Source organism: Chelonia mydas, chromosome 8 (assembly GCF_015237465.2).
Source record: "Chelonia mydas isolate rCheMyd1 chromosome 8, rCheMyd1.pri.v2, whole genome shotgun sequence".
Classification (NCBI taxonomy): domain Eukaryota; kingdom Metazoa; phylum Chordata; order Testudines; family Cheloniidae; genus Chelonia; species Chelonia mydas.
In genome coordinates, this window is record NC_057854.1 from 73,510,052 (window position 1) to 73,534,668 (window position 24,617).

Sequence of the window (24,617 nt, forward strand, 5' to 3'; positions counted from 1 at the left end):
CAGCTTCTCAGTGTTGCACTACAGTAGCACTGTTAATGCAATTCATCATCATCAACCCTATAGGATCCACAGTAGGCGTGAAGCTGCAGGCTTCACCTTCCAATGGGGCCACTGTTCAGGAAGTCAATGCTATTATTATTATTATTTCTAAATCCAAGGTATCTCTGGTCTTTCTGCAATGTGTTTTCCCAGAAACACATCATAATTCTGTCAGCCTCGGGAGGGGGGGGCCTCAGGCTAAAATCCCCACACTGCCAACAAGACCCTGTGGAGGTTCTGCCCATTGTATACTCATACCTGTGCAAAGTGGGTGCAAAACATTAACAGATCAGAATGGTAGCATCTCACACTCATCTTGCACAGGTGTAAACAGCTGCACAAGATGCAAGGCAGCGGGAATGGGGCCTAAAATATCTTGAGCTATTGTAATCCAATTTAAATCCTGAGCAACAATTGGAAGCAAATCAACAATACAATCAGACAGTGACAGTGCATTTTTTTCTGGATAAAGGTAATTTATTAAATCTATTTTCACATGCGATTCCTTCTACTAGATTGGGAAGACAGCACTAATAAGGCAACTTGCTGTGTATGTGTATAGTATAGTAAGAAACGTCCATCTCATACAGGACAGAGTCAGAGGTCTATTTATACACCTGGTCAAATATTCATTTGACTAATAGTGAGCATACCTGGCCACTTTTGTCAGATGGCCTCCTACCCATTCGGGGATAACACCAGAGTGTTTCAGAAAATGCAATTGCTGGGCATGCAACGAATGAAGGGTTTTGAATCCATAATGCTGTCACACCTGGATGGTGTTATAAATGCAGCCATTTTCCCCTTGGCTTTTCAAAAGTATTGAAGTACGTGCACATTCTTGAAGGCTAGAATAGCTTTTCCACCTTTACAAGTAAACTGTGCAGGAGCCCAGGCCATGCTGTGGTCTTGTATGGCTTTTAACTATTGGTTTATAAACATGGACACAGACTTTTTGGTACCCAGTTCAATGCTGTGCAATAGTAGTAGTACAATAATAACAACACTTCCACCTGTAGAGCACCTTTTGCTCCAAGGATCTCAAAGCTCTTTACAAAGGGAATTATTGTACAGATAGGAAAACAGAGGCGCCAAAGTTAAGGTCCAGCTTTTTAAAGGTACTTAGGCAGTGCTGCGCTCAATGCAATGCCTAACTGATTGAGCAGAACTAATTCCCATTCTCAAAAGAGATTTAGGCATCTTAAGAGCCAAATTCTCATTAACAGTCAATGGGATTTAGGCTCCTAAGGGCCTACATTATTTCTGAAAATGATAGTGTATGTCCGCAGTTGGAGCTGGGTGTGTAATTCTCAGCTACAGTAGACTTACCAGCACTAGCTCTTAGTGGGCTGGCACACTAAAAATAGTAGCATTGCTGTGGTGGCCCAGGTGGCAAGGGCTCGTCATGCCTGGAGCCTGTAAGGAAGTCCTCAGCGTGGCTGCCATTTGTTGCTGTCTGCGCTACTGTGGCTACACTACTGGTTTTAGTGCACTAATTTGATGAGAGCTATCTCAAGTGAGCTGGGAAACACCCCGGTAGCTCCAAGTGTAGATGTAGCCTTAGGCTTCTGAATCAGTTAGGTATTGCAATGCTGAGTGCAGCAATGCCTAAATACCTTTAAAAATCTGGGCCTAAGTGTCCTGGTGAAAGTCAGAAATGATGAGTCCGCAGCACATTCTTGGAATTATGGTCTCCTGACCCTGTGTTTTATAATTACTAAAAATCACACTGGCTTGGTTATTTCCTCTTGATTGGTTTCAACACTTACTTATAAAATTGGCACTGTGCATGGTCTTCATTGTAATTTAATCTACAAAGGCTGAGCAAGAGAAAAGAAGCCCTGATAACATATCAGTACATGAATGCACTATAGAAAACAGCTGTTCTTAGCACCCTGGAACTTTCCAGCAGCAGTGAAAGGGTTAAGGACAATGCGTTGGCCTTAAGCTTGAATTTCCATTATGTCACAACCTCAGCATCATTGAAAAGGATGGGCATCTTCATTTGTTTGATATTTTTGTCTTTAGCTCTTTGGAGATTGTTAATGATAACACTTTGCACACACTGTAGTTGAGCTTTCATCCCGGGCTCTCCAAGCACATCACAACCATGAACTCAACCTCACTACACACCTTGTCACCTACACAGATCATTCATGAGTGTAGAAAAGAACCTGTTTAACAACTGGTTTAAGTGCACAGGGCAGTGCATCCCCATGCTTCTGGGTGTGAGAAGGGGGGATGAGAGGCCAGGTCCCAGCAGGTGGGGCCCCAGAGTATTGTGAGAAGGAGGTTTAGGTTGGATGTTAGGAAAAACTTTTTCACTAGGAGGGTGGTGAAGCCCTGGAATGGGTTACCTAGGGAGGTGGTGGAATCTCCTTCCTTAGAGGTTTTCAAGGTCAGGCTTGACAAAGCCCTGGCTGGGATGATTTAGTTGGGGATTGGTCCTGCTTTGAGCAGGGGGTTGGACTACATGACATCCTGAGGTCCCTTCCAACCCTGATGGTCTATGATTCACTGAAGGTCATAGGACTATTGACTTCCTTGGGTTTTTAGATCAGGCCCTATGGAAGCTCATGAGAGCTCCTGTCTTCCTCCATCTTCGGCAGCTCTCCCATTTCTCCAGCTGTTTCTGAAGCAGTTCTTCAAAACACTAGTGTCCGCTCTGTAATGCGGCCAACGTTTGCACAGTCTTGACTGTTTCAGCGAGAACCTTCTCCCCTGAGCAGCAGCAGTCAGGGACCGGGGTGCCCTCAAATCTCTGTGCAGGCTGGAGATCTGAGCTCTCCACCCGCAGCAACCCAGCCGTTCCCCTCCAGGGTGTGCATTTACTCTGCCTAGTGTGTATCTCAAAAGAGACAGTGTGCCTCAGGAGGGCCAGACCAGCTCCCGGGATCTTCGAATCCCGGATTTAGGGCGCTGGGGTGTGTCAGAATTCAAGACTAGCTCAGAATGAGAATGGTGTCAACCAGTTGTCCCGTCTCTTTTATAATGAGAGGAACCAAAAGCGCAGATCCGAGCTCCCGCACGCTTTCGGGAGCGGGGCAGCCAGTGGTTTGAGCCCCTGTCTTATTTTAAAGGACGTTTTTTCATGCACGAGGTGAGTAAAGAGCTGCTAAATTGGATAATAACGGTGCACTCGCCGAGCTGTTCTCTCCCTCCGCCCCTTCCCCACTAGCTCTGGTGACTTCAGGTCTGCACGCTGCGTGCAGCAAGCGGCTTTCTCACAGATCCTTTCTAATTTAGCAAACTGACCACCGGAAATTAGGTAAGGAAGGCTGCTCTAAGGCAGTCGTTTCCCGACTGTGTGTTTCTTGCCTGCGGTGTTTGAATCACTCTGTAGCTACAATAACCTCAGTGCAAAGGAGCGGGAGAGAGAATCTCGCCTACCTCTTCCATATTTAACCATTACCTAAATCCAAAGGGAAATGAGCAAACCTCTAGGTTTGGGTGTCATGGTATTTTCAGCGCTGCTGGGTGTATTTATCCCAAAAGAGTTTCCACAACAAGTTAATTCTAGGCTAGGGAAGGTCTCCTTTGTACAATGCTCTGCCTTAAACCCCATCCACAATACAATCCCCGTCTAGACTGCCCCGTGGGGGTTGTTCAGGCCTCCTAGGACTGGAGGGGGGGGGGGCTGAGTGGAGTGGTTTGAATGTCCCTGAAAGGTTTGTGTCATCTCCTCCGAGCACAGTCCCCAACCCCCGCCCCCCCTTTTTTTGAGTCAATCTGTGTTTTGAATCTGTGACCTGTTCTCATTGCGGAAGTTGAAGAGGATCCAAGAATAGTTCAGCTCGCTGTGTGTAATTTCTAGAGCAGAACCCCGAGTGAAATGAAACGCCCTATTGCAGGATGACACTTGGATGTCACCCCGGCGAACCCTGCCAGGCTGAATACGGTAAGACCTTTTCGTTTAAGGAAAAGAGAGAGAGAGAGAAAGAGAGAGAGAAAAAACCCGGCGTTCATTTGATAGGCTTTTAAAAGCATTTTTTGTTGCAGAAGCTCCTAACGCTCAGGAAGTGGAATTTGTGGTTTTGGGGGCTGAGCTCTGAAGGAGTTGAGAAAAAAAGGGGGGGGGCAAACTCAAACACCAGCTCTCCTTAAGGGAGGCTAAATTTAAAGTCACCTAAACTAGCAGCCGGTGCGGCACAAAGGTGTCTGCAGCCACGCTTCCAAATGGTAAGCTGCTTTCCTTTTCTTGCCTTGCTTCCCTGTCCGGCTGGGGGAGATGGCCTGTCCCCCTTGGCCCGCGGGTCTCACGGAGAGCGAAGGACAAACCTACCAGCGCTGCTCTTTGCTCAGCCCCTGTGCGAGCATCTCCCCTGGGAGACGGCCCTGCCCCAAGCCCCGAAGGGGAGGGGAAGTTAGACACACGTCTCCCCGGGGCAGAGCGAGGGCAGATCCGCCTGGGGTCCTCTCCAGCAGCCGTCTGGAGCGCAGTGCGTGTAGGGGGAGCGCCCCGGCCACGGCAGGGAAGCGAAATTGGCTTTGCCCGGCCCTCCTGCGAAGGGCTGAGAGTGCCCCGCTGTGCGGGTGGAGCAGCTCGCTGCCTCCCTCCCTCTCTTTATGCAGTGAGGAGAACAGCTAATAACAGCCCGGCGACGGGGAGCCGGGAGAGACAATGAAACGAAAGCACGTGGCGAATAATAACCATTAATCGCCCAGAGATAAAACCGAGGCCGAAATGTAGCAGGCTGCTGGAAAGCCAGGCCTGCGCCCTCGGGGCATCACTGACTGACCCCGGGACAGGGGCGGAATCTCACATCCCTGTGTCCGAAAAGCCTGAGCGCCGGCATCACTGGGCAATGTGGGTCTCGCTTTGATTCCCGGGCCCGGAGGGACGAGAACAGCTCTGCTCTTCTTTAAACGCTCCCCGAGTTCCTGCCAAAGCTTACGGGTGGGTCGGATAATGCCAGGTGGGTTTGGGAAATCATGTTCCCACATTTACTGGCTGGGATTATCAGCGATCTCAGAAAATTTGGCCTTGGTTTTCAGCAGGGAGCGCAGATTTAAGCAGCAGCCAGAACTGAGATAAGGAAACCGATTTGTCTTGTTCAGAGAAAGCAGCGAGTTACTCTAACAAACTGGAATAAGGCAAGGAAGTAACTTTCCTTTCCAACGGTGTGTGGAAGTAGCGCGTGGAAAGATAAGCCGGGCAGTGTGGACAGCCCCGCGCTCGCACACGTGTTGGAGCGCACGCAAGGAGCGGTGCTGGGGGGTGCTACTCCTCGCACAGACGTGCTCGAGCTTTTGGAGGGAAAAAAACAGAAGTTGAGATTTTTGAAGTGTTTGAAATATTTTTGAGGCCCCTGTGCTGCGGTGTTAGTGAATCAATAGAGGGCAGACTCCTGTGGCTCACGATAAAGATGTCAACAAATTTATCAAGCCACTTTGATTTTTACCCCCTTCCTTTCACAGTTAACCGTGCCTCCTTGTCAAGGATGAATTAAGGAACAGGTGGAACAGATGAGAAACTCTCCCACCAGTTTCTAGCAAACAGAACGATCTGAAAATACTGTAGCGAAGAGAACAACTGCTTTTCGGGCGATCCTGTAAAGAGAACCTCTATTTTAATGTACAGGGGATTAACAATGATCCCACCGAATAACATTTACGGTGTTTGTTTCCATCTTTTCGATGGCAAAAGAATGAACGAGGCGGAATAAATATTAAAACAGCGCGGTGAGCAATGAAAAGCAATCGATTGATTGCTGGTATTGTAAAGTACAGAGCTGCCCGCTGAAAAAATGTCTATGCAGCAATTGTTGGTTCCCCTCTGGGCCCGGCCCTACCAGGGTAAATGAAATCAGACGGGATCTCTTTTAGCTGTTCATAACAAACTGAAGCCATTAGAGGAAAAACAAACCCAGCTAAAATTCAATGACAAGATCCAGGATCTTCCTTTCTTTCCTCATAGAAAGCGCAGGCTGGCTCCTGACCCCACGGCTGGCGAGCCGGCGTTGGTGGAGAACAAACCCGCCTTAGAGCTCAGACATGGGGTATTTCTCTCTTGCAAAGTGCCGAGTAGGGGTGTTGTGGCAGCCCAGCTCAGAGGCTGTCTGTGACGGAGCTGATCTGAATAGCACACCCGTCTGTTCCTTAACCCCCGATTACGGAGACCCCAAAGGAAACCTGTCAACAGATTTTCTCCCCCGCTTCTCTTTTCGATCCAAGTGTGTGGAGAGATCTCGGGTTTTCATGTTACCGTTAAAATGTTTTTACAATTTCGTATTTTTTTAAGTTTATTCAACAGCGAATATTTGACATAGGACCGGACTATACCCTGACGCTCCAAAATGGATAACTCTCAGATTCTGGATTTAGTTTGTTGATTTAATTATACTCCCTCCCCCTCCTCCCCAAAGCAAATTAATCCCATTTCCATTGATGTGGCCGAAAACCCTTTAGCGGACAGTCTCTGGGGCAGAAATACAGCGTCCTTCAGACTTGTCCGGAGTACATGCAATGGTTACATCGTTTTAGGAAGTGTGGTGTTGTTGTCCCCAAGGAGGCTAAGCTTCGCTCCTGGTTTTAAGCTCCTTGATCTAATGCAACTATGAAGAGACTGTCCACACAGAATCAAGTGTCTGGCAGGGATTGTTAACCGAGGAGGGGGAGGGGTAAATGAACACTGGTGATCTCACTAAATTACCCAGAGATCAGACGGCAGGTTGAAGGCTGCTGCTCCCCTTACTTTCCAGCAGCAGCAGACAGCAGGCGCGTAGCTGGCATTTCTTTCCTGATGTGCTTGAATAAACTTTCCAGGACTCCCCTTGTACTGAAGCTCAGCAGAACAGAGCAAGACACGGGAGTTTGATTAGAAATCAGTTTCTCCAGCTATTTGTTATTAGCAGTTTCAGGGGGGGAATGAGAGCACGTGGCCTCTCGGTCTCTTGGTGGGATTGTGTGAGTGACGAATTTGCTCAATTCAAGCTCGGTAAATTGGCACACGGCATGACCCGCCTCGTTTGCACTGCCTGGGTAGACGGCTCCTGTGTGAGCTCTCCAAGGTGAGGACGGTGGAAAAGGCGACTCGCGTGTTATTTCTCCCCGTCTGCTGGATGCCTGTTGCTCAACAAGCTGCAAGCAGCACCTCTCGCACCAGCTCACCCTCCTGATGAAAGATAGGAGGGGGGACTGCGTAACGCCCGCGTTTGAGTAACTACAGGGTGAACGAGCAGTGTCCCTCCTTCGCAGCGCTGCGGGCCTGATTGCCCAGCTGGCTGGGACACCTAAGAAACGGACCCCGCCCCCCCCGCGTTCCTCCCCCAGCCGATAGCCCCGTTTGTGGCTGATGCGCCTGGAGATGCTGCGTCGTTTTGAAGCCACCTGTCTGAATGCCACCTGGTGAACGGAGCCCGGCCGTCCTGTACGCATGCTCCTCCCCTGCCCCGTCCCCTCGCCCCTCCCCGCCCTGTCCCGAGTCCCAGTCCCCCAGGAGATCCCTAACCAATGGCTTGTCAAACCTCTCTGCAGAGCACATCCAAGGCTGGGGATTTAAGGCGATTCACGGGTGGCAGCTGCTAGTGATTTGGGGTGTCCGGGGCGCGGACACAGTGGCGGAGAGTGACAGGCGCCTCGCAGGAGCAGGAGCAGCCTCACCATGCCGAGGTCTTTCCTGGTGAAGAGCAAGAAGGCGCACAGCTACCACCAGCCCCGCTCTCCGGGCGAGGACTGCAGCCTGCGCCTGGAGAACGTGCTGGCTCAGATCTGTGCAGGTAGGGCGGGCACCGGCAATCGGGGGCGGCGGCGCCACGGGCGCAGCTCAGGGCACGCCTGGGAGCGGTACCGATGGAGGTGGGGGATCGGAGCCTGACCTGCGCCAAGGGGGGCAACCACAGAGCCCTGGGAGGGCCGGCTGGGGGCTCGGGGGAGCTCGCGGGGCAAAGGCACGCGGCCCCGGCGTGGATTGCGTGTGTGTGGTGGGGGGACTGGTGCGTGTAGCAATGGGGCACTGGGGGATGCGGGGGGAGGCGATGCGGCCCAAGGGCCAGGGGATCCCAGCGACCAGGTCTCTGCCCCGTGCCTGCCCCTTGCCAGGTGCCCGCCCAGTACTGGGGGAGTTCAGCGCCTGGCAAGCGGCAGCCAGAGCTGCGGTCCAGCCCCCTGCTGTCCCGAGGACCCCCCTGCCCTCGGCTAGTGTTTGAATGGGGACCCCCGGGCAGCCGGCCCGAGCCCAGCCCCCGGAAAGCAGCGGGCCCGGGCTGAGCTGGGGAAGCGGCGGGGACGGGGGAGACGCTGCCCGGCTGCTGGGGCAGGGGCGCTGCTGGGGCCCCGGGCGAGGCTGCCGGGCTGCCCGCGGCGGGACGCTGCCCTAGCAGGGAGGCAGGGGGGGGGCGGTCTCAGGGGTCCTGCTCTCCCCACCTGCCCCGGGGTAAGGGCCCTTCTCGCCTCTGTCCCCCGCAGACAATAAGATCCCGGGAGAGACGGGTCTGCGCAGCTCCGGCCTCCTGGACCCGGAGCCCCCCCGGGGCCGCTCCTCCCCGGAATCCCACCTGAGCGAGGCCATCGACGGCGCTTCCGACTCGGCTCCCAGCTGCGAGGGCAGCGTCTGCGACAGAGCCTCGGAGTTCGAGGACTTCTGGAGACCCCCGTCCCCGTCCGTCTCGCCAGGTAGGGCCCGGAGCCGGGACCCGGCACCGCCTGCGGGCGGGGGCCTCTGACGGGGAGGGGGAGCGGGCCGCGGCTGGCAGCCCAGGGGAAGGGTCTGTCTCCCTCTCCAGCCTCTTCTCGGGGAGCAAGCCGTTGGGGTCAGACCCAGCCTACGGAAATCGGCTGGGCTGGAGCGTGCTTAGCTGTTTTGGGATGAGGGGGCTTCCTGGCTACAAACCGCCCTGCCAGGTCCACTCCCGATCGGCGCTGACCAGCACGAATGCAAACGCAGCAGCTGTCGATTGTTTTACCAAAGTTCGTGTAGCTATTAGGAAGAAAACCTCCACTGTGTGTTACACCGAATCCCGACACCCCCTGTACATTGCTTTGGGTTAGAAATGAGCTTCCCTGTGCATGTTACTCCGGTTTTAAACCTGCTTCCAGAGAGGTATTTTTAGTTCACGGTGTGCAACATTCCTGTTGGCTTCATACAGAGCAGGATCGAGCTCGGATTGAGCATGGGCACGAAAGAATAGAAAAGAATAATTTGACTGAAGAGCCTTGAAATATTGAAGAATGCAAATCACAGGAGTATAACGTTGGTTTTGTTGGTGTCTAAATATAATAGGCTGCTACAGTGTAGCGAAGAATATGATTGAAGGTCTCTGAGGAGTTTGCTTATACGGTAGATCGGGCTGCTCTAGGGGATACGTGCTATGAAAGCTAGTAAATGTAGATACAAGGCTATTTATACACCTATAGTAAACATAAGTGTGTGTGTGTGTGTTCGCATTATCTGTTAGACACTTTCCTAACCTCCATTCAAGTTATTTCTTGTTTCTTGTCTAAAAAAGGATTTTTTTCTTTTCTAAAAATGCATTCCTGAAAAACAGATGAAAATAATGACGGTCAGATTTAAACACCCCAAATCCAGGAAGCTCACACTTATAGCTACAGCTCTGTCTCTAGGTCCCGGGTTGTGCCTTTGATGTGGCCGGAGCAGTGGGAGAAGATGCAGACCTGACTTTGGCTTGAATACTATCTCATTTAAAAATACAATCGTGTCGTTTTATAACAAAAATAACAAAGCTTTTTATTGCCTCCGTTAAAGCTGAAAAAAGACCAAGTGTGCGCGTGCATAAACTCGGCACAAAAAGCAACAATTTCTGTCGCGGGGAAGGAAAAAAATGGTCTCAGCTTTACAAGATCAACAAACCCCCACAGACAAACAAAAACCTCTTCCTGGTTTTCATTCCTACTTTGTCCCTGTCTCTGCATAGCCACGTCTGTATCTAATAGGGTAGCAGCTCCACATTTTAAAAGCCCCCAGGGTTTGATTCCACGCAAATAAAATTGTACACACGACAAAATGTGGGGATGCAATTTGATCTAGTTTGCTTAGCTTTCTGTGTTATAATTAATAATAACAATATAATGCACACTGCCCCCCCTCCCCCTCCACACGAATGGCTTCTGGAGAGGGAACTGTAGATCGCCCCCCTACCGCAGTGTGTACACTTATTGTTGTAGCCGTTTTGGTCCCAGGGCCAGATATGAGAGGCACAAGGTGGGTGAGGTAGAATCTTCTATTGAACCCACTTCTGCTGGTGACAGAGACCAGCTGTCCCGCTTACACAGACCTGAAAAAGAGCTCTGTGTGCGCTCGAAAGCTTGTCTCTTTCACCAACAAAAGATGGTCCAGTAAAACCTATTACCTCACCCTTCTCGTGTCTGTAAACGTGGACACAGATCACTGAAGAGACAGTCTTTGCTAGATCTGCGCCTAGGTTTTCTTCATGATTATTTTCCCCCTCCTAAAATTCACTTGCCTAAAGCGCTTCGTTTTCTGTGAGTGCGTCGAGGAAGGTGCGTTCTGAGTGAGTGTCTTAACAGCACGAGACAAACTTGTCTAGCTGAAACTGATTAGGCGATGGGGGCATCAATACTGGAGGGACCTGTCCCCGTTAAATTCTTCACGAACATATCCCAGGAGTGCAGTGGGGATTGCAGGTGTCCCTGGCATCCACTGATCCCACCCGACAGGCGTGTCCCCTAATAATGCTGCTGAAATCGTTACACTGAATGGTCCACCCAGATTGGCATTACTACAGAGACAGGTACGAACTGTCTGGCAAGCCTGAAAGCAGTTCCTCCCACCAATTCTTTCTCCTCAGTCCTCCCCCCGCCCATTCCCTCGCCAACTTCTCCGTCCCAGACATTTGTAAGACGAATGAAGGTCTAATTAGGTCGCGGGAATGTATTGATACAATATTTGATTTTTCACGGAGGGATTTATTCTTCTGTGGAAAGATCATTGCTGTGCTTGACAAGTAAGAAAAGAGAGAAACAGCTTTTCTGAATTAAATGCATACAGGGCAGAGGCAGTGAGAGGGTGTATATAGTCACAAAAGCTATAGAATACATGATGTATGTGCCTATAATGGAATAGAATATGATTCATGTTCGTATTCCGTGTGATCTGCAAAACGAATATATGTATTCCCATTTCATTAGTGCGTACAATTAAACCTGAATATTGTATTTATGCCATAGGCATTTGCATAGAGTAGATTTATTTATAGTATCAATACCATAAATCTACCGTATTTATGCAAATTACTGCGGTATATAAATACATTAATACCTATAAGCTTCCGTTATATCTATGTATGTAATAACACCTGGCCATACATATTCATAGTCGATAACCGATTAGTTTAAATCATATTAATATACACTAGTAAATATATAGTGGCTATTGTATTTGCATGATACCTTTCCCCAGGTATAAGACTCTAGGAAGGCAGAGAGATAGGGGTGTGTGTGTGTGTGTGTATCTTTGTGTACGTACAGTGCTGCCTATTCATTTACTAGTTCAGTCATTTAGGGCTAAAGTCCCACTAGCCCTTATGGGGGATGGGCTCTTCCCCTCCCTTGCATGAACTGTGCAAAGCCCGGGCAAAATTGCAGCACCTGTGCGCGCCTAAACGGGAGCGGGGATGGAGGGAAGGCGGGACCTGGTTCTGCCCAGGCCCTGGCTGGGCGTGGGGGAGGGCGCAGTTTGCACTGCCCTTGGCGCTGGGAAGCGTGCTGGGGCAGAGCAGCAGTGTCACCCCGCCCCACCTCCGGGCGGCGCCTCTGTGACTCCATCCAGCCCTTAGCGAGGGGGCGCGCGGTGTGTGGGGGCGCTCTCCGCTATGTATCTCTGTGGGTGGGACTCTCCAGGACTGGGCGTCACTACCCAATGTTACCACATCCCTATTGCCTACTCCCAGGGTTCAAAATCGTGCCAGCCCCTCCCCCACCCTCCCACAATAAAGAGACTGGCTTAAAAATCATGAGATTTTAAAAATAAGGCCCTGGGGGTATTTTGATTTGCCTTTCAGTGCTGGGGCATTGAGGGGGTCATATTTTCAAGCTTTTTACCCCAACCAGGAGTGCCTGAAAATTACTTTAATAACAAAAAGAAAGCTGAAATTCTGATGAAATCACATCCTTCCGGAAGCTGGAGCTTTAAGGGAACCAGCAAATACTCTGAGAGTGGTGATCAAATTGCAGCAGTTGACAACACTGTGACACTGGTTGTGAAGAACGGAGAGAGTTGACATGCTGCTGACCACAGCTTTGCAGTCAGTGCAGAGCAGGACAAACCGTGTTCACCGTCCTGTCAGCATTCCAGGCCCATTTCGTAGGAGTGAGTGTGTGTGATATGGGTGGGTATTCCCACACAAAAATCTTCCTTATTTTGATGTGAGGTTTCTAGACTGCATATCCCCCCCAACATAAAGTGCACAAAGCAGGGAAATAAGCAGCCAAGTCATTCAGTGCTCCATCTCCACTCATCAGGCTGCCTCTGGAAGCCAGGAATTGACTGGGAATGTGAGGAGCCAGGGGAGTAACTGTGGCTGTACAAGTGGGAGTTTGCTGGAAGAGGTGTTTGGCTGAAGGAGAGGTGGGTTGTTCAGGCAGCCTGAGGTGTGATGAAGCCCAATGGCTTTATGTGGAGGCATCAGCATGTGAAGAGTGAATTAAATACTCCCTGCTGTTGCCTCTTCTTCCTAGTCCATTGTGTAGCTATGCTATGGAGAGCCCTTGATACACAGATGCCTCAGTACAGAGACACTTGACTCCCCCTGTGCTGCTGGCTGGTGTGATGGGGAGCCAAGGCAGTAGTTAGTACTCAGGGAGCCCTTCAAGGTCCACTGTGTCAGGGCCGAGACAGTTGGGTTTCATTTCTCCATGTCTCATGTCCTGGGTCTGAGCTACATGCCACAAGCCTATTTCTCCCAGGCTCCTGGCACATCTTTGTTAACCCCCGTTTCCTCAAAAGTCCCACTTGACCAGCCACGTCCTCCAAACCCAGCTCTCCCTGCTCAATCCTCATGGCCCTCCAGAGCTCAAGCTCTTTCCCAGAGCCCATTTCTATATCCCTGCTGCCCATCTCTCTCACCGGGGTATGAATAGAACTGCTGGCTCAGGTTAAAGATGGCTGGAAATTTTCGCAAAGTACAAAACTCAGAGCATCTTGAACTTTTTTGTTTTAGTTTTGTTAGTAAAAACAGAAGTAAATGATGGATCTGAGCCTCCAACAGTCTGTCGTGATGCAATTCATGTAGGTTATGATCAGGAAGGGCAATCACTCTCTTTTCCACAGTATGCATCCGATGAAGTGAGCTGTAGCTCACGAAAGCTCATGCTCAAATAAATTGGTTAGTCTCTAAGGTGCCACAAGTCCTCCTTTTCTTTTTGCGAATACAGACTAACACGGCTGTTACTCTGAAACCTGTTAATTTTAAATGTGGCTTATGCTCACGGTTTTCATATTTGTCAGGGCTGGAGTTTGCAAAGTTCAGAGTTTGTGGGGCCCATGCTTGCTTCACTAGAGGAACCCAGAGGAATGTGAGCATTACACATCTCCATTTCAGCAAGAGACCATTTTAAAATGTTTCCTCTGCAAAAGTGAGGAACATTACAGAGACAATTCAACTCTCCTCTAAAGACTTATGGTGCCAAATCTGGAGACTAATTCAGACATTAAATTGGGAAACAGAAGGATTTCTGTTCTGCTAAAAGTGCAAAATGCATCACACCTTTAACTAGGGAGCTGCTACTGGCATGTCCATAATGGTATATGTAGGAGAATATGAAAAGTGTTATATAAGAGCTAGGCTCATTATTTATTTATTTATTTATTATGTGTGCTTTACATTACTGCCTAGTCATTTAGGCCAACATTTTCAAATGTAGCCATTAATTTTAGGTGCCCAGTCTGAGACACATATTGGGTATGTTTTTCATTGGTGCTGAGTACCCAAAACTCCAGTCAAAGTCAATGGGAGATGCAGATGAGCAACACCTGTGTAAATCAAGCCAGAGGTTCCAAGTTGGCCAGCCAAAAACTGAGACACCCCAAATGAGTGGCCATTTTTGAAAAGCAGGCTTTGGCAGCGTGTGCAGAGTGTAGGAATGAGTGCATTAAGCCTATAGTGTGCTATGCAGGGTAACAACCCTCTCCCGCCCCTTGTGAGAGGTTAGAGGCAGCCCTCATGTGAGTGAGTGTGCAGCACTGGTAGGTTTCTGGCTTTGGACCCTATGTTGGGCTTCTGAGGTGCTGCTTTGTGCCCAGTGGGTGGTGGCTATGAACCCCACTAATCACTCCCTCTCCTTGTGTTTCCACAGCGTCTGAGCGTTCTGTCTGCCCCTCCCTGGATGAGGCGCCCCCATTCTCAGTGCCCTTCAAGCCATACGCATGGAGCACCCTGGGCAGCTCTGAGCTGAGGCATCTGGTGCAGAACTACAGGCCCTGCCCAACCCTGGAGCGTAGTTCAGCCCTGGGACTCTTCTGTGAGCAGGGCTCGGAGTCTGCTCTCTTCGGTGCAGACTGTGGCTCAGCCCTGAGACTTTATGGTGACTTCAGCTCCCCTAGGCCGGGACTCTTCGAGCGGCCATCAGCAGCAACACCAGGCCTCTATGCAGAGGCCCAGCCTGGGCTGCAGCAGGAGAAAGGCCCAGGTGGGATCAAGGTGGAGTCAGAGCTTCTGTGCCGCCCACTGCTGATCAGCACTGGCTCTTACAAGTGCATCAAGTGCAGCAAGGTAGGAACCGACCACCTACGGACCCACTCCGGTCCTGCCTGAGCCCCTGCCTCCCCATTCTAGCCTGCCTGACCCCTGTGTGCTCTCTCCCCTCAGGTCTTCTCCACCCCACATGGCCTGGAGGTGCACGTACGCCGCTCGCACAGCGGCACCAGACCCTTCGCCTGTGACATGTGTGGCAAGACCTTCGGCCATGCGGTCAGCCTGGAGCAGCACAAGACTGTTCACTCCCAAGTAAGAGCCAGGGCGGGCACATGGGTGGGGGCATGAAGTGCTAAAGCAGGTAGCCTGGGCCATGGGTACAGAGCCAAAGAGGCAACTGAATGGTGGTAGATGGACACTTGAGGTGAGGGGAGGGAGCTGGTGGGCACTTAGGGTGAGCGGGCCATGGTGCAGGAAGGCACCCAGGGTGAGGGGGTCAGAGAGGCATAGTGGCTTTCAGAGGAAGTAGAGTGCTGGGGTTGATGGGGGCACAGTGGCAGGTGGGCACTTGAATGAGGAGAACATGGTGACAGGTGGGCATCCTGGATCCAGACACTATAAACACTGAGAATGAAATTAACAAAATATAATACATACCAAACTTCGTCCACATTTCCCAGGCCCCGTGTTTGTCTGTAATGGGCTATGGACACCTATGGTACTTTACAAATAAAACAACCGTTCATGTCATGGATTTGTGTCTTACTCTGACACAAAGTTAGGACCTTGCAGCAGGATGGTGGACTTTTGTAGCCATTAAAGAAACTCATTGTCTCCACCCTGCCAGCTCGCCCCCGAAAGGAGTGAATCTGCCCTCCTTTTTAGTTACTCTGTGTGTGTGTGTGTGTAGGGAGCACCTGAATACCCAGTCTTGTGTACAGAGCAGACTTCACCCATCTCAATGTGATCTGAGTCACACACAAGAAGAATATGGTTGTTAACTTTGGTAGGAGGATTTGTAACTTTTTCCACCTGCTGATACTGTACAATATTTTCCCTTCACCCACTCACTTGGCCTGGCAAATCTTCCCTCCCAAAGTCAGCTTCAGGAGGACAGAATTACAGAGAGACTTGTTTGTTGTTTTATCTGCAAGTGAATGAGGGTGCAAGTGCATGGCATCTGAGGAAGGGAAATATCGCCAGTTAAACAGTGGAAAAAAGACCAATGCAGTGTATTAAAACCCTGAGGAGGAAGCATTTGGGGGCAAGCACAACAAGCAAATGCTGCCTGCCAAATACAGACTTAAAGCAGACGTGTCTGAAAAGCATAACATGGCCTTGGAGGAGGAGCATGAGTGCTGGGAGAAGAGACGAGTATGTGGTAGGGGAAGAAGCATTGAAGGAAGAGAGGATTTTGCAATGGGGTGTCTAGAGAGGGAGCATAGGGGAAACAAGGAGAGGAGAGCGTGATGGGCTGTCTAAGGGTCTGACAGGAAGATAAGTGAAGGGAAAGGTAGTGGTGGTTCCAGTATATGTATTTTGATTTATAAAAATATTAACAGCCAAAAAGGCTCTTATCTTAAAGCCATAGGCACCTTTGACCTGAATGTTGATGAAAAATAAAACTAGCAGCAAACAATAACTTCCCAACAGAATTCAACCCAATCCAAAAGTTCCCCTCAATGCCTCACTCTCCCACAGTCCTCAGCACTGTTAAGATGTCAGGTGGGGTCCTGTACCTTGCAATGTCATTAACCAAATGCCCCACTGGGCTGTATTGTGGCCATCAGGCTGCTCAGCAAAGGCTTATGACTTCTCCATTGGAGCCCCCTCGAATGTGCACGGGTAGTGCAAAGTCTGGGGCACCAAAGTAGCTAGTCTCACACCGTCCCTTCGTCTGGAAGAGCCGTTCCATTAAATCACTAGGTCCGAGTGGTGCATAGAATTGGGAGGAAGGTGAATTTATCTGACTGTGAATCAGGGATGTGTTTTACCAAGTGAGGCAGTAATGCCAAGGTTAGTGCCTCCACTGGGCCTAGTGGGTATCGGGGAGGAGGATGTGGTTTCTGGGATGGGAGTGTTTGTTAATGCACTGGCAGGCTGACTGCATGGCTAAGATCTCGGGAGTGGCATAACGGAGTGTGTGTCTTTCCTTTCTCTGCAGGAACGCAGCTTTGATTGTAAGATCTGTGGCAAGAGCTTTAAGAGATCTTCCACTCTGTCCACCCACCTGCTCATCCACTCGGACACCCGGCCCTACCCCTGTCAGTACTGTGGGAAACGGTTCCACCAGAAATCTGACATGAAGAAACACACTTTCATTCACACAGGTCAGCCCTGCAGCAGCTGGCATTCAGCCCCTATCCATTAGAATAGATTCTGGAGAGGAGATTCTCCCCTCCCACCAATCCATTCATCTTCAGCTAGACCAGTACATGCAGCTCCCTCTGCCGGGCCCTTGCCCCACCGGGGTAGCTCACACTGTGGAAACCCAAGTGGAGCAATAGTGCAAAGAAGGGAAATTTGAGCTTGGTTTCATGAACAGCTTCTGTTTAATAACTGAAATCCTCACTGTCCAATCAGTGTTGCTTTAATAGGATCCTCCCTGTGGTTATTCACAAGGGCTTCTCTGTAAGATGATTTGTAGAGCAATATATTCATATGGCCTTGATTTAGAGCTGTGGCCCTTGGAAAATGACAGGTGAATCTGACTGCTGCATCTCCATCTGCATAGCCTGCCACTTTACAATAGCAGCAGCAGAAGCCTCCTCCTCTAGATTAAACACTAAACTCAAGGACCCAGGGTCCAACTCTCAGTCTAAATATTTACTCAGAGATTATCTATCTATTGGGCTTCCACCCGGACTTTCCAATCAAATGGTTGCAGTCTGGCATATAATGGGAGGAGAGGTGCATAGTTCTCAAGTTTCATTGTCGGTGATAATGAATATGGAAATTAATACACTGCAGATACTCAAGGAAACCATTTTTCAAAGAATGTTGTTGAAAAAGGCAGCAGGTTTTCTCAGGGATCTTTAAAAATAAAGCTTCCCTTTCAAACTGCTAGCATCATGGATTTAAATCATAGAAAATGATAATGATCTGACTATACGTATATAAATTCAATGCTGTTTGTCAAAGTATTTGACTTTCAAAGAGGTCACAAGTGGCTGTGAAAAACAAACTTAAATATTATTATTATAAAGTTGTCTCACTTACACCAGTGTAACTTCAGAGTAAACCCATTGGCTGACTTAGAATTTGTCTTAAGTTGAGCACCTAAACTTTAGTGGCTACATTTGAAAAATTTGGTTCAGCTGAACCATTTAAATAGTAAAATGGGATGGGGGAAGAGAAGAAGAAAGACAATCAGTTTTTTTAAATTGGACTTTATTGGCCAAATCTTTGGCCAGATTCTAAATCAGCTAATGGATTTACTCTGGAGTTACACTGGCATAAGTGAGACCAGAATCTGGTAACATACATTACTGAAATGAGACGTAGGTTAAAGTCCTGTCCCCACTGAAATCAAAGGGAGTTTTGCAATTAACTTAAATGGGGTAGGGTTTCACCCATAGTATTGTCCCAGGGAGAGTGACCCCGCTCAATGGTCACTTAGAGATGACAGTACTGCAGCATGGTAATCACTTCAAAGCATGGGGCACATTGACTATGGCTAGTTTGTCCTGGATCTGCTCGGATGCTATGCTGATTGTCTAATATGGGGCCTGCCCTCTTTATCCCCTTCTCCTTGTAGGTGAGAAGCCCCACAAGTGTCAGGTGTGTGGGAAAGCCTTCAGCCAGAGCTCCAACCTCATCACCCATAGTCGCAAGCACACCGGCTTCAAGCCCTTTGGCTGTGATCTGTGTGGCAAAGGCTTCCAGAGGAAGGTGGATTTAAGGAGACATCGGGAGACACAACATGGTCTGAAATGAGACCCGGCTGCGATACAGAAAGCACCTACAACACTATGTGAAGAGACTCCCTTGCTTCCCTGATGGCCCTGAATCATGCCATTTAGCACAGACCCTGGCATTACTTTTTGGGGAAGGATCACAGGGAGGATAGGACAGGACACAGCTTTGAAAGTTCAGCCAGAAGGACTCTGAAAGTGGATCTGAAAGGCTGGCTTTCTCTCTCTCAACACTGGAAAATAAGTGTTTCCATCTGAAACCTGAAGCTCCAAGTGTGGATAAGCTAGAAAATATCGGTGAGCTGGAAAGTCCTTCACCCATGGCAAAGATGAATTCCTTCATCTTTTTATTTTTGAAATTAACTTGCAGGGAAACAGAGTTTACATGATAAACACACTGAGCTGTTAGGTAATGTTATGAAAAGTGCTTGCTTTTGTTGAGTTTAACTGTTAACTAGCTTTATTGATCATTCCCTGTCAGGAGGGCTTGTAGTGGAGGAGCTGGACTGGATATCTTGCTGCTTTTAGCACCAAGGAATCAGCTTGGGCTTGGTTCTGATCTCACTTACACTGGTGTAAATGGGGACTTACACTGCTGTAAAACTAGCATGAGAAGAGGGTCAGGCCCTTGTCTCCTGTCCTTCCATCCCTCTCTGTTTGTCTGTATAGACAAGGCCTGTGTGTGTGTGTGTGTGTGTGTGTTAGGAGTGTGTGTGTTAGGGGTTGCTTGTCTGAAAAGGTTGGTATTTTGCTCTACATCAGTTGGGGAAGGAGAAGCCTATGAAGGACTCAACAGGAAAAGCCAAAGCACAGAGTAATGCCTTATAACTAGGAACTCGTGAGAATAACATTGCCCCTGACTGAAAAGGACCAAATAGCAGACACAGGCTTTCTGCCCAGAATGACCATCGGCACCAGCACTCTGGGTTTGATTATAAATAACTGGGAAGTAGCTAACAAGTTATTGATAGACTTGTTTGTGTATTAGGATTTTTTATTTTTATTTTTACATGCTACCATGCCGGGGGTGGGCAGGAATAATTATGAACGTGTAATTGATTGAATTTGCCTTAAATGACCCTGTGTGTACCTCAGTGGAAAAATATGCTGTTTTTACTTTGTTGGCAGGATTGTAAATGTCTTTATTTAGATTTTATGGAGTGTCTTATGTTTATTGGTACATATTTATTGGAATAATGTTTTAAATTAATAAAGCATTGAGGAGCCTCTGAAGTTATTTTCATTGAAGTACAGAAGTTCAACAGATTTAGGAAATTTTACTCTTTATTATTATGCAACATTTTATAAGAACATAAGAATGGCCATACTGGGTCAGACCAAAGGTCCATCTAGCCCAGTATCCTGTCCTCTGACAGTGGCCAACGCCAGGTGCCCCAGAGGGAATGAACAGAACAGGTAATCATCAAGTGATACATAGATATTGCGATAGGCGGGCATGGCACTTTACATGTGGGGCAGATTTCAAAAGTACCCTAATAATTTAGGAACCTAAGAGACAGGGGCTTAGGAGCATATGTCTCATTGAAAGTCAATGGGACGTAGGCACTAAGACCTATATCCTCAAAAGATATTTAGGCACCCAACTCCCATTGAAATCAAATGAGACTAATGTTCTTGCCACTGTGACTGCAGCAATGCCTGAGTACTTTAAAAATCTGCACATAAGTTACAGATTCACGTTTGAAAATTTTACCCATGAGCCCTTTCTCACAGAGCTGTCAATTGAAGGCCCTCTCCTGAAGCACTTACATATGTGAATGCATCTGATGAAGTGAGCTGTAGCTCACGAAAGCTTATGCTCAACTAAATTGTTAGTCTCTAAGGTGCCACAAGTCCTCCTTTTCTTTTTGTGGATACAGACTAACACGGCTGCTACTCTGAAACCTTACATATGTGAGTAAATTTACATACAAGTAGGCACATTGAACTCAATCAGTGGGACTACTCAAATGCATCGAATTACGTGTATGAGTGCTTTCATGGTCGGGGCCTTTATTAAGCACAGCAAGACATGACATAAAGGAACAGGGTCACAGCAGGCCCGAAGGAGATAGGGAGGGGTATGCACAATAAGATTCTGTAATTCTACATTTTGGTAATAGTTCATGTAGGGAGGGATACTCAGTAAGCTTGGCACAGGGGAGCAGGTAATTTTTAGAGGAATAGTGGGAAAAGTGGGTTTTGGGAAGGCATTTGAAGGAAGAGAGAAAGAGGTCACAAGGCATACAGGACCCAGGCATATAGTCCAGGCATAGCCGGGAGCACGGGAGGCAGCACTAGTCAGAGACAAAGCTATGGGGAATGAGGTGTAGGCTGGATGTAAGTGACAAGGAAATATTTTAAATTGGCTTTACAGGAAAACCAGTAGGCAGACATTGAATGGAGGCTGGAATATTGAGAAGTGAATTCGCAGAGGGGACTCTTCTGATGACCTCAGATTTCAGTTCCAGCAGAAATACTCTCCGCTTTCACTCTTCAGAAGGATTCTTTTCACTCATGAGCAGACTCACCATCGTCAGAAAGATGACTCCAAAGTCAAGCACTTAAGAGCTTCCCAGTGCTTCAGGCAGTCTGAACCTTCAGCACTTTCCTTGATTTGGTTGATGGCAAATACAGGTTTTAGGTACCAGGTTGCAGCATTGAACTGGGCTGCAGGGGCTCTACCTGAACAATGTCTAGCCAGGGACTAATGTTGACAGAAGGCTAGCCTAGCCTAGCCTGGCTGAGAAGGAAGAAGGTCAATCCTGGCAGGCTAACCCAAGGGCCTGAAAAGTGTAGGGATTTGGGTGCTTTTCAAAGGGAAATACAATGAACTGATTGAAAAATAGGTTTCTGCTTAAAATTTCCTGTAACCAATGGACCAAATCTAGAAGTCCTTATTCAGTCTTTAATCAGGCATGCGGCCCATCAAAACCAGGGTGGGTTTTACTTGTGAAAGGACCAACTTAAAACTGAGCAAGGCCACCAGGATTCAGAATAGTGACAAATTCCCTCTACTGTTCATACAATGCTGGATCCTTTACCGGGGAGGTCTACCCTTGACTTCAAAGAAGTGCAGGCTCAGGTGCATAAAGAATGACAATTTCAAGGCTAGCTATTTGAACTGAATGGGCAAAAATAACTTTAATAATCTAATTGGCAAAGAATCAGAACAAATTACTGAGACTGGTACAGTGTAAATTTGAAGACTGCAAATATCTGTCTTAACGTTATTACTTAATGTCATTAAAAATGCATTATGCATATTACGTGATTCATTATTCATGAAGCAGGTTCCATACCTTTTGTCTGCCAGCGTAACAGTAGAAAAGGTAGTAGGAGACACCAGAGCACACCTTTGTTTCTCTCTGTAAATTTTTAATAACACCTCCGGCTAACCAGTTGGTGAAGCTCAGTGCCTGCATAAGAGTGGAAAGGCAGAGCTGTCTGAGGGAAGACTAAGCCTTTCAGCAGTTAATTTGCATCTGTGTTCATCTACACCAGTGATGATTAAATTACCTATCGAATGTGCAGAGCTATCAGGCTTCAGGCCATTAAAAACAAGGTGAATGTATTTGATTGTTTTAAAAAACACGGATGGAACAACGGAGTTAAAAAAACCTACCTCCTCTTGATATTATAAAAATACTTACTTCTGAAAGTTACCTGACTTGTTACTTAGCCACCAAAAACTGTGTTGTGTGTCCATTAACCACACCAATTACTTGGGGTAAAACTGCTTTAACCAAATCAGGTAGCAGGATCAACTAATTCAGCAGGAGGAAATGAAGCAACTTCTATTAGGTTCCACCCTGATGTCTAGGGTAGCTTGATGTTAAACTATGCAAGCAGCACCTACATTTTCTAATATAGCCCGTTTCCAAGAGCAGATAACACTCAGATTTTATTTTAGCTCATGTAAGTGTAAGGTCAACTCTTCCAGGGTCTGGGCCTTACTCAGGCAAAACTTGTATTTAAGCCAGGGGGGGTTTTCCCTAAATAAGTACTGACAAATCTCCTGCAGGCCTGGAGTAGTAATGTGTTTGAAAGTTGCACTTCGGTTAGAGTAACAATAGCAGAGTACTCTTAGTACTTTCTTGCTTTGTTGATATATTAATGCTCTCCGCCTTTTTTAGTTTCTTCCAGATTTAAGATAAACTATAAATTCAACAACAACAACAATACAATGCCTTTTGGGTTGTATGGACCAAATTCATTTCTGGCATAGCACCATTGATTTTAATACGGTCACATCAGAAATGGATCTGGCCTTTATTTTTTATTTTGGGTCTTAATCTGGATTTCTCTCTTAAGAGTGAAGTACAACTCAGGAGAGAGCCCTCTGAGAGGGTCTGCTTTAGGCTGTGATTCTGGAATGCACTTAAGCATGTGCATAAATTGCTATGAAGTCAATGGGATTTACACACATGCTTAAGTACTTTCCTAGGGTAAGACCACATGAGTAAGATTCTGGCAGATTTTTAGTATCAAGGCCTGATCCATGATCAGACGCTAGTAAGAGCCAAATCCTATGTGCCTTACAAATTTGGCTTTTGAGCACCAAGAATGGCAAATTTTGTTATCTTTTTATTGTCCACCAGGCAAATAGTTGTTATTCCCATTATATATAGAGTTCGGGTCAATGTGAGCAGTAGAACAACCCAAACAAGTTCAAGGGACAAGCCCATGTCTACAGTAACTGTATTATAAGGAATCTAAAGAGAAAGAGGTAGATTTTTAAAGGTATTTTAGGTGCATAAAAATTCATATGCTTTTGAAAATCTACTAGGCACCTATCTGCAGCTGTAGGTGCCTAAATACCTTTAAAAATCAGGCCATAAATCTCAGTACATCTGATGGGTCTTTCTCACAGCAGCTGGCTGTATATAACATATATTGAATGTAAATAATAAGAATATAAAAGTTTGGAAAAAAGCTTTATAGATCATAAAAACTGCCTGCCACACCTTGTTTGAGCCACGTTGCATGGCCTAACAAAGATTAACCTAATGTTCATAAACAGTTTCTCCAGAATGGTAAAAGCAAAACACTTTTTGTATGTGATTGCTCTTATATTCTCAGCTTTGCCTGAGCTATTGTTTTGTAATGAAGACGATACCATAATACAGATAAATGAAGGAAGTCGCTAGAAAGTAATCTGGGATATTGTGAATTCTCCCTCTCTTCCCCTCCCCCTGTAAATATTCTCACTCAGCTTCTGACAAGTAAATGGTATATAGGATAGATGAAACATAAACACAATTAGATGGGCTATCTATCTGGCATACTTCCTTGGCTTAGGTGCCTTACTGCCAGCAACTAGACTTGAAATTGGAATTCTCTGACACAATACACATCACAGTATGATACAATAGTTTATTTTTTTTACATTTTCTTTCTTTCTCTCATTTTTATTTATGTTTTCACAACGATTAAGTCCATAAACACATCCTGATTGAATTGGCAAGCAAACACAGGGGATGACAACATCATAGGAAAAAAAGCTGAAATATCTGAGTAGCTTAAAAAGAAAAAAGTAGATAGACAAGTTAACTTGAGAGCAAATGAATCAGCTGGGCTCCCTGGTATGGAAATGCCTGCTTTCTAAGAAAGCATATGCATGGCTGTGAAGAGACAGAAATAATCACTCAAATTCAGGCGTTAAAGAAGCAGATGGTATGGACCATATTCTCAGCTAGTGTGAACTGTTGTAGTCAATGATCAATATACCGATTTGGCCACACTAATTTTTCAGGTTTCAGAGTAACAGCCGTGTTAGTCTGTATTCGCAAAAAGAAAAGGAGTGCTTGTGGCACCTTAGAGACTAACCAATTTATTTGAGCATAAGCTTTCGTGAGCTACAGCTCACTTCATCGGATGCATACTGTGGAAAGTGTAGAAGATCTTATTATATACACACAAAGCATGAAAAAATACCTCCTCCCACCCCACTCTCCTGCTGGTAATAGCTTATCTAAAGTGATCACTCTCCTTACAATGTGTATGATAATCAAGTTGGGCCATTTCCAACACAAATCCAGGTTTTCTCACCCCC

At 47.3% G+C, this 24,617-nt stretch overlaps 1 protein-coding gene across 5 annotated transcripts; it reads left to right on the forward strand.

The window, feature by feature from the left end:
* Positions 1-3,796: 3,796 nt before the first annotated feature.
* GFI1 (growth factor independent 1 transcriptional repressor) lies at positions 3,797-19,795 on the forward strand. 5 transcript variants are annotated; one of them, XM_037907575.2, is made up of 8 exons: positions 4,111-4,218; positions 5,458-7,408; positions 7,516-7,757; positions 8,446-8,652; positions 14,311-14,726; positions 14,823-14,960; positions 16,813-16,978; positions 18,406-19,795. In XM_037907575.2, the coding sequence occupies exons 3-8, from the start codon at positions 7,643-7,645 to the stop codon at positions 18,582-18,584; spliced, it is 1,221 nt and encodes a 406-aa protein (XP_037763503.1). In that variant the 5' UTR covers positions 4,111-4,218; positions 5,458-7,408; positions 7,516-7,642; the 3' UTR covers positions 18,585-19,795. The 5 variants fall into 5 exon arrangements, with proteins under 5 accessions (XP_027677163.2, XP_037763504.1, XP_037763503.1 ...); XM_043521088.1 differs by having other exon boundaries at positions 5,458-5,721; XM_027821362.3 differs by lacking the exons at positions 4,111-4,218; positions 5,458-7,408 and adding an exon at positions 3,797-3,937.
* The last annotated feature ends 4,822 nt before the right edge of the window (positions 19,796-24,617 follow it).

What these genes read in the sequence shown, in the direction of transcription:
- GFI1 (XM_027821362.3), top strand. Translation starts at nt 7,643, where the DNA reads ATGCCGAGGTCTTTCCTGGTGAAGAGCAAGAAGGCGCACAGCTACCAC. An exon ending in AGTGCATCAAGTGCAGCAAG is followed by an intron (nt 14,727 to 14,822) that starts GTAGGAACCGAC and finishes CTCTCCCCTCAG; the next exon opens with GTCTTCTCCACCCCACATGG. An exon ending in ACACACTTTCATTCACACAG is followed by an intron (nt 16,979 to 18,405) that starts GTCAGCCCTGCA and finishes TTCTCCTTGTAG; the next exon opens with GTGAGAAGCCCCACAAGTGT.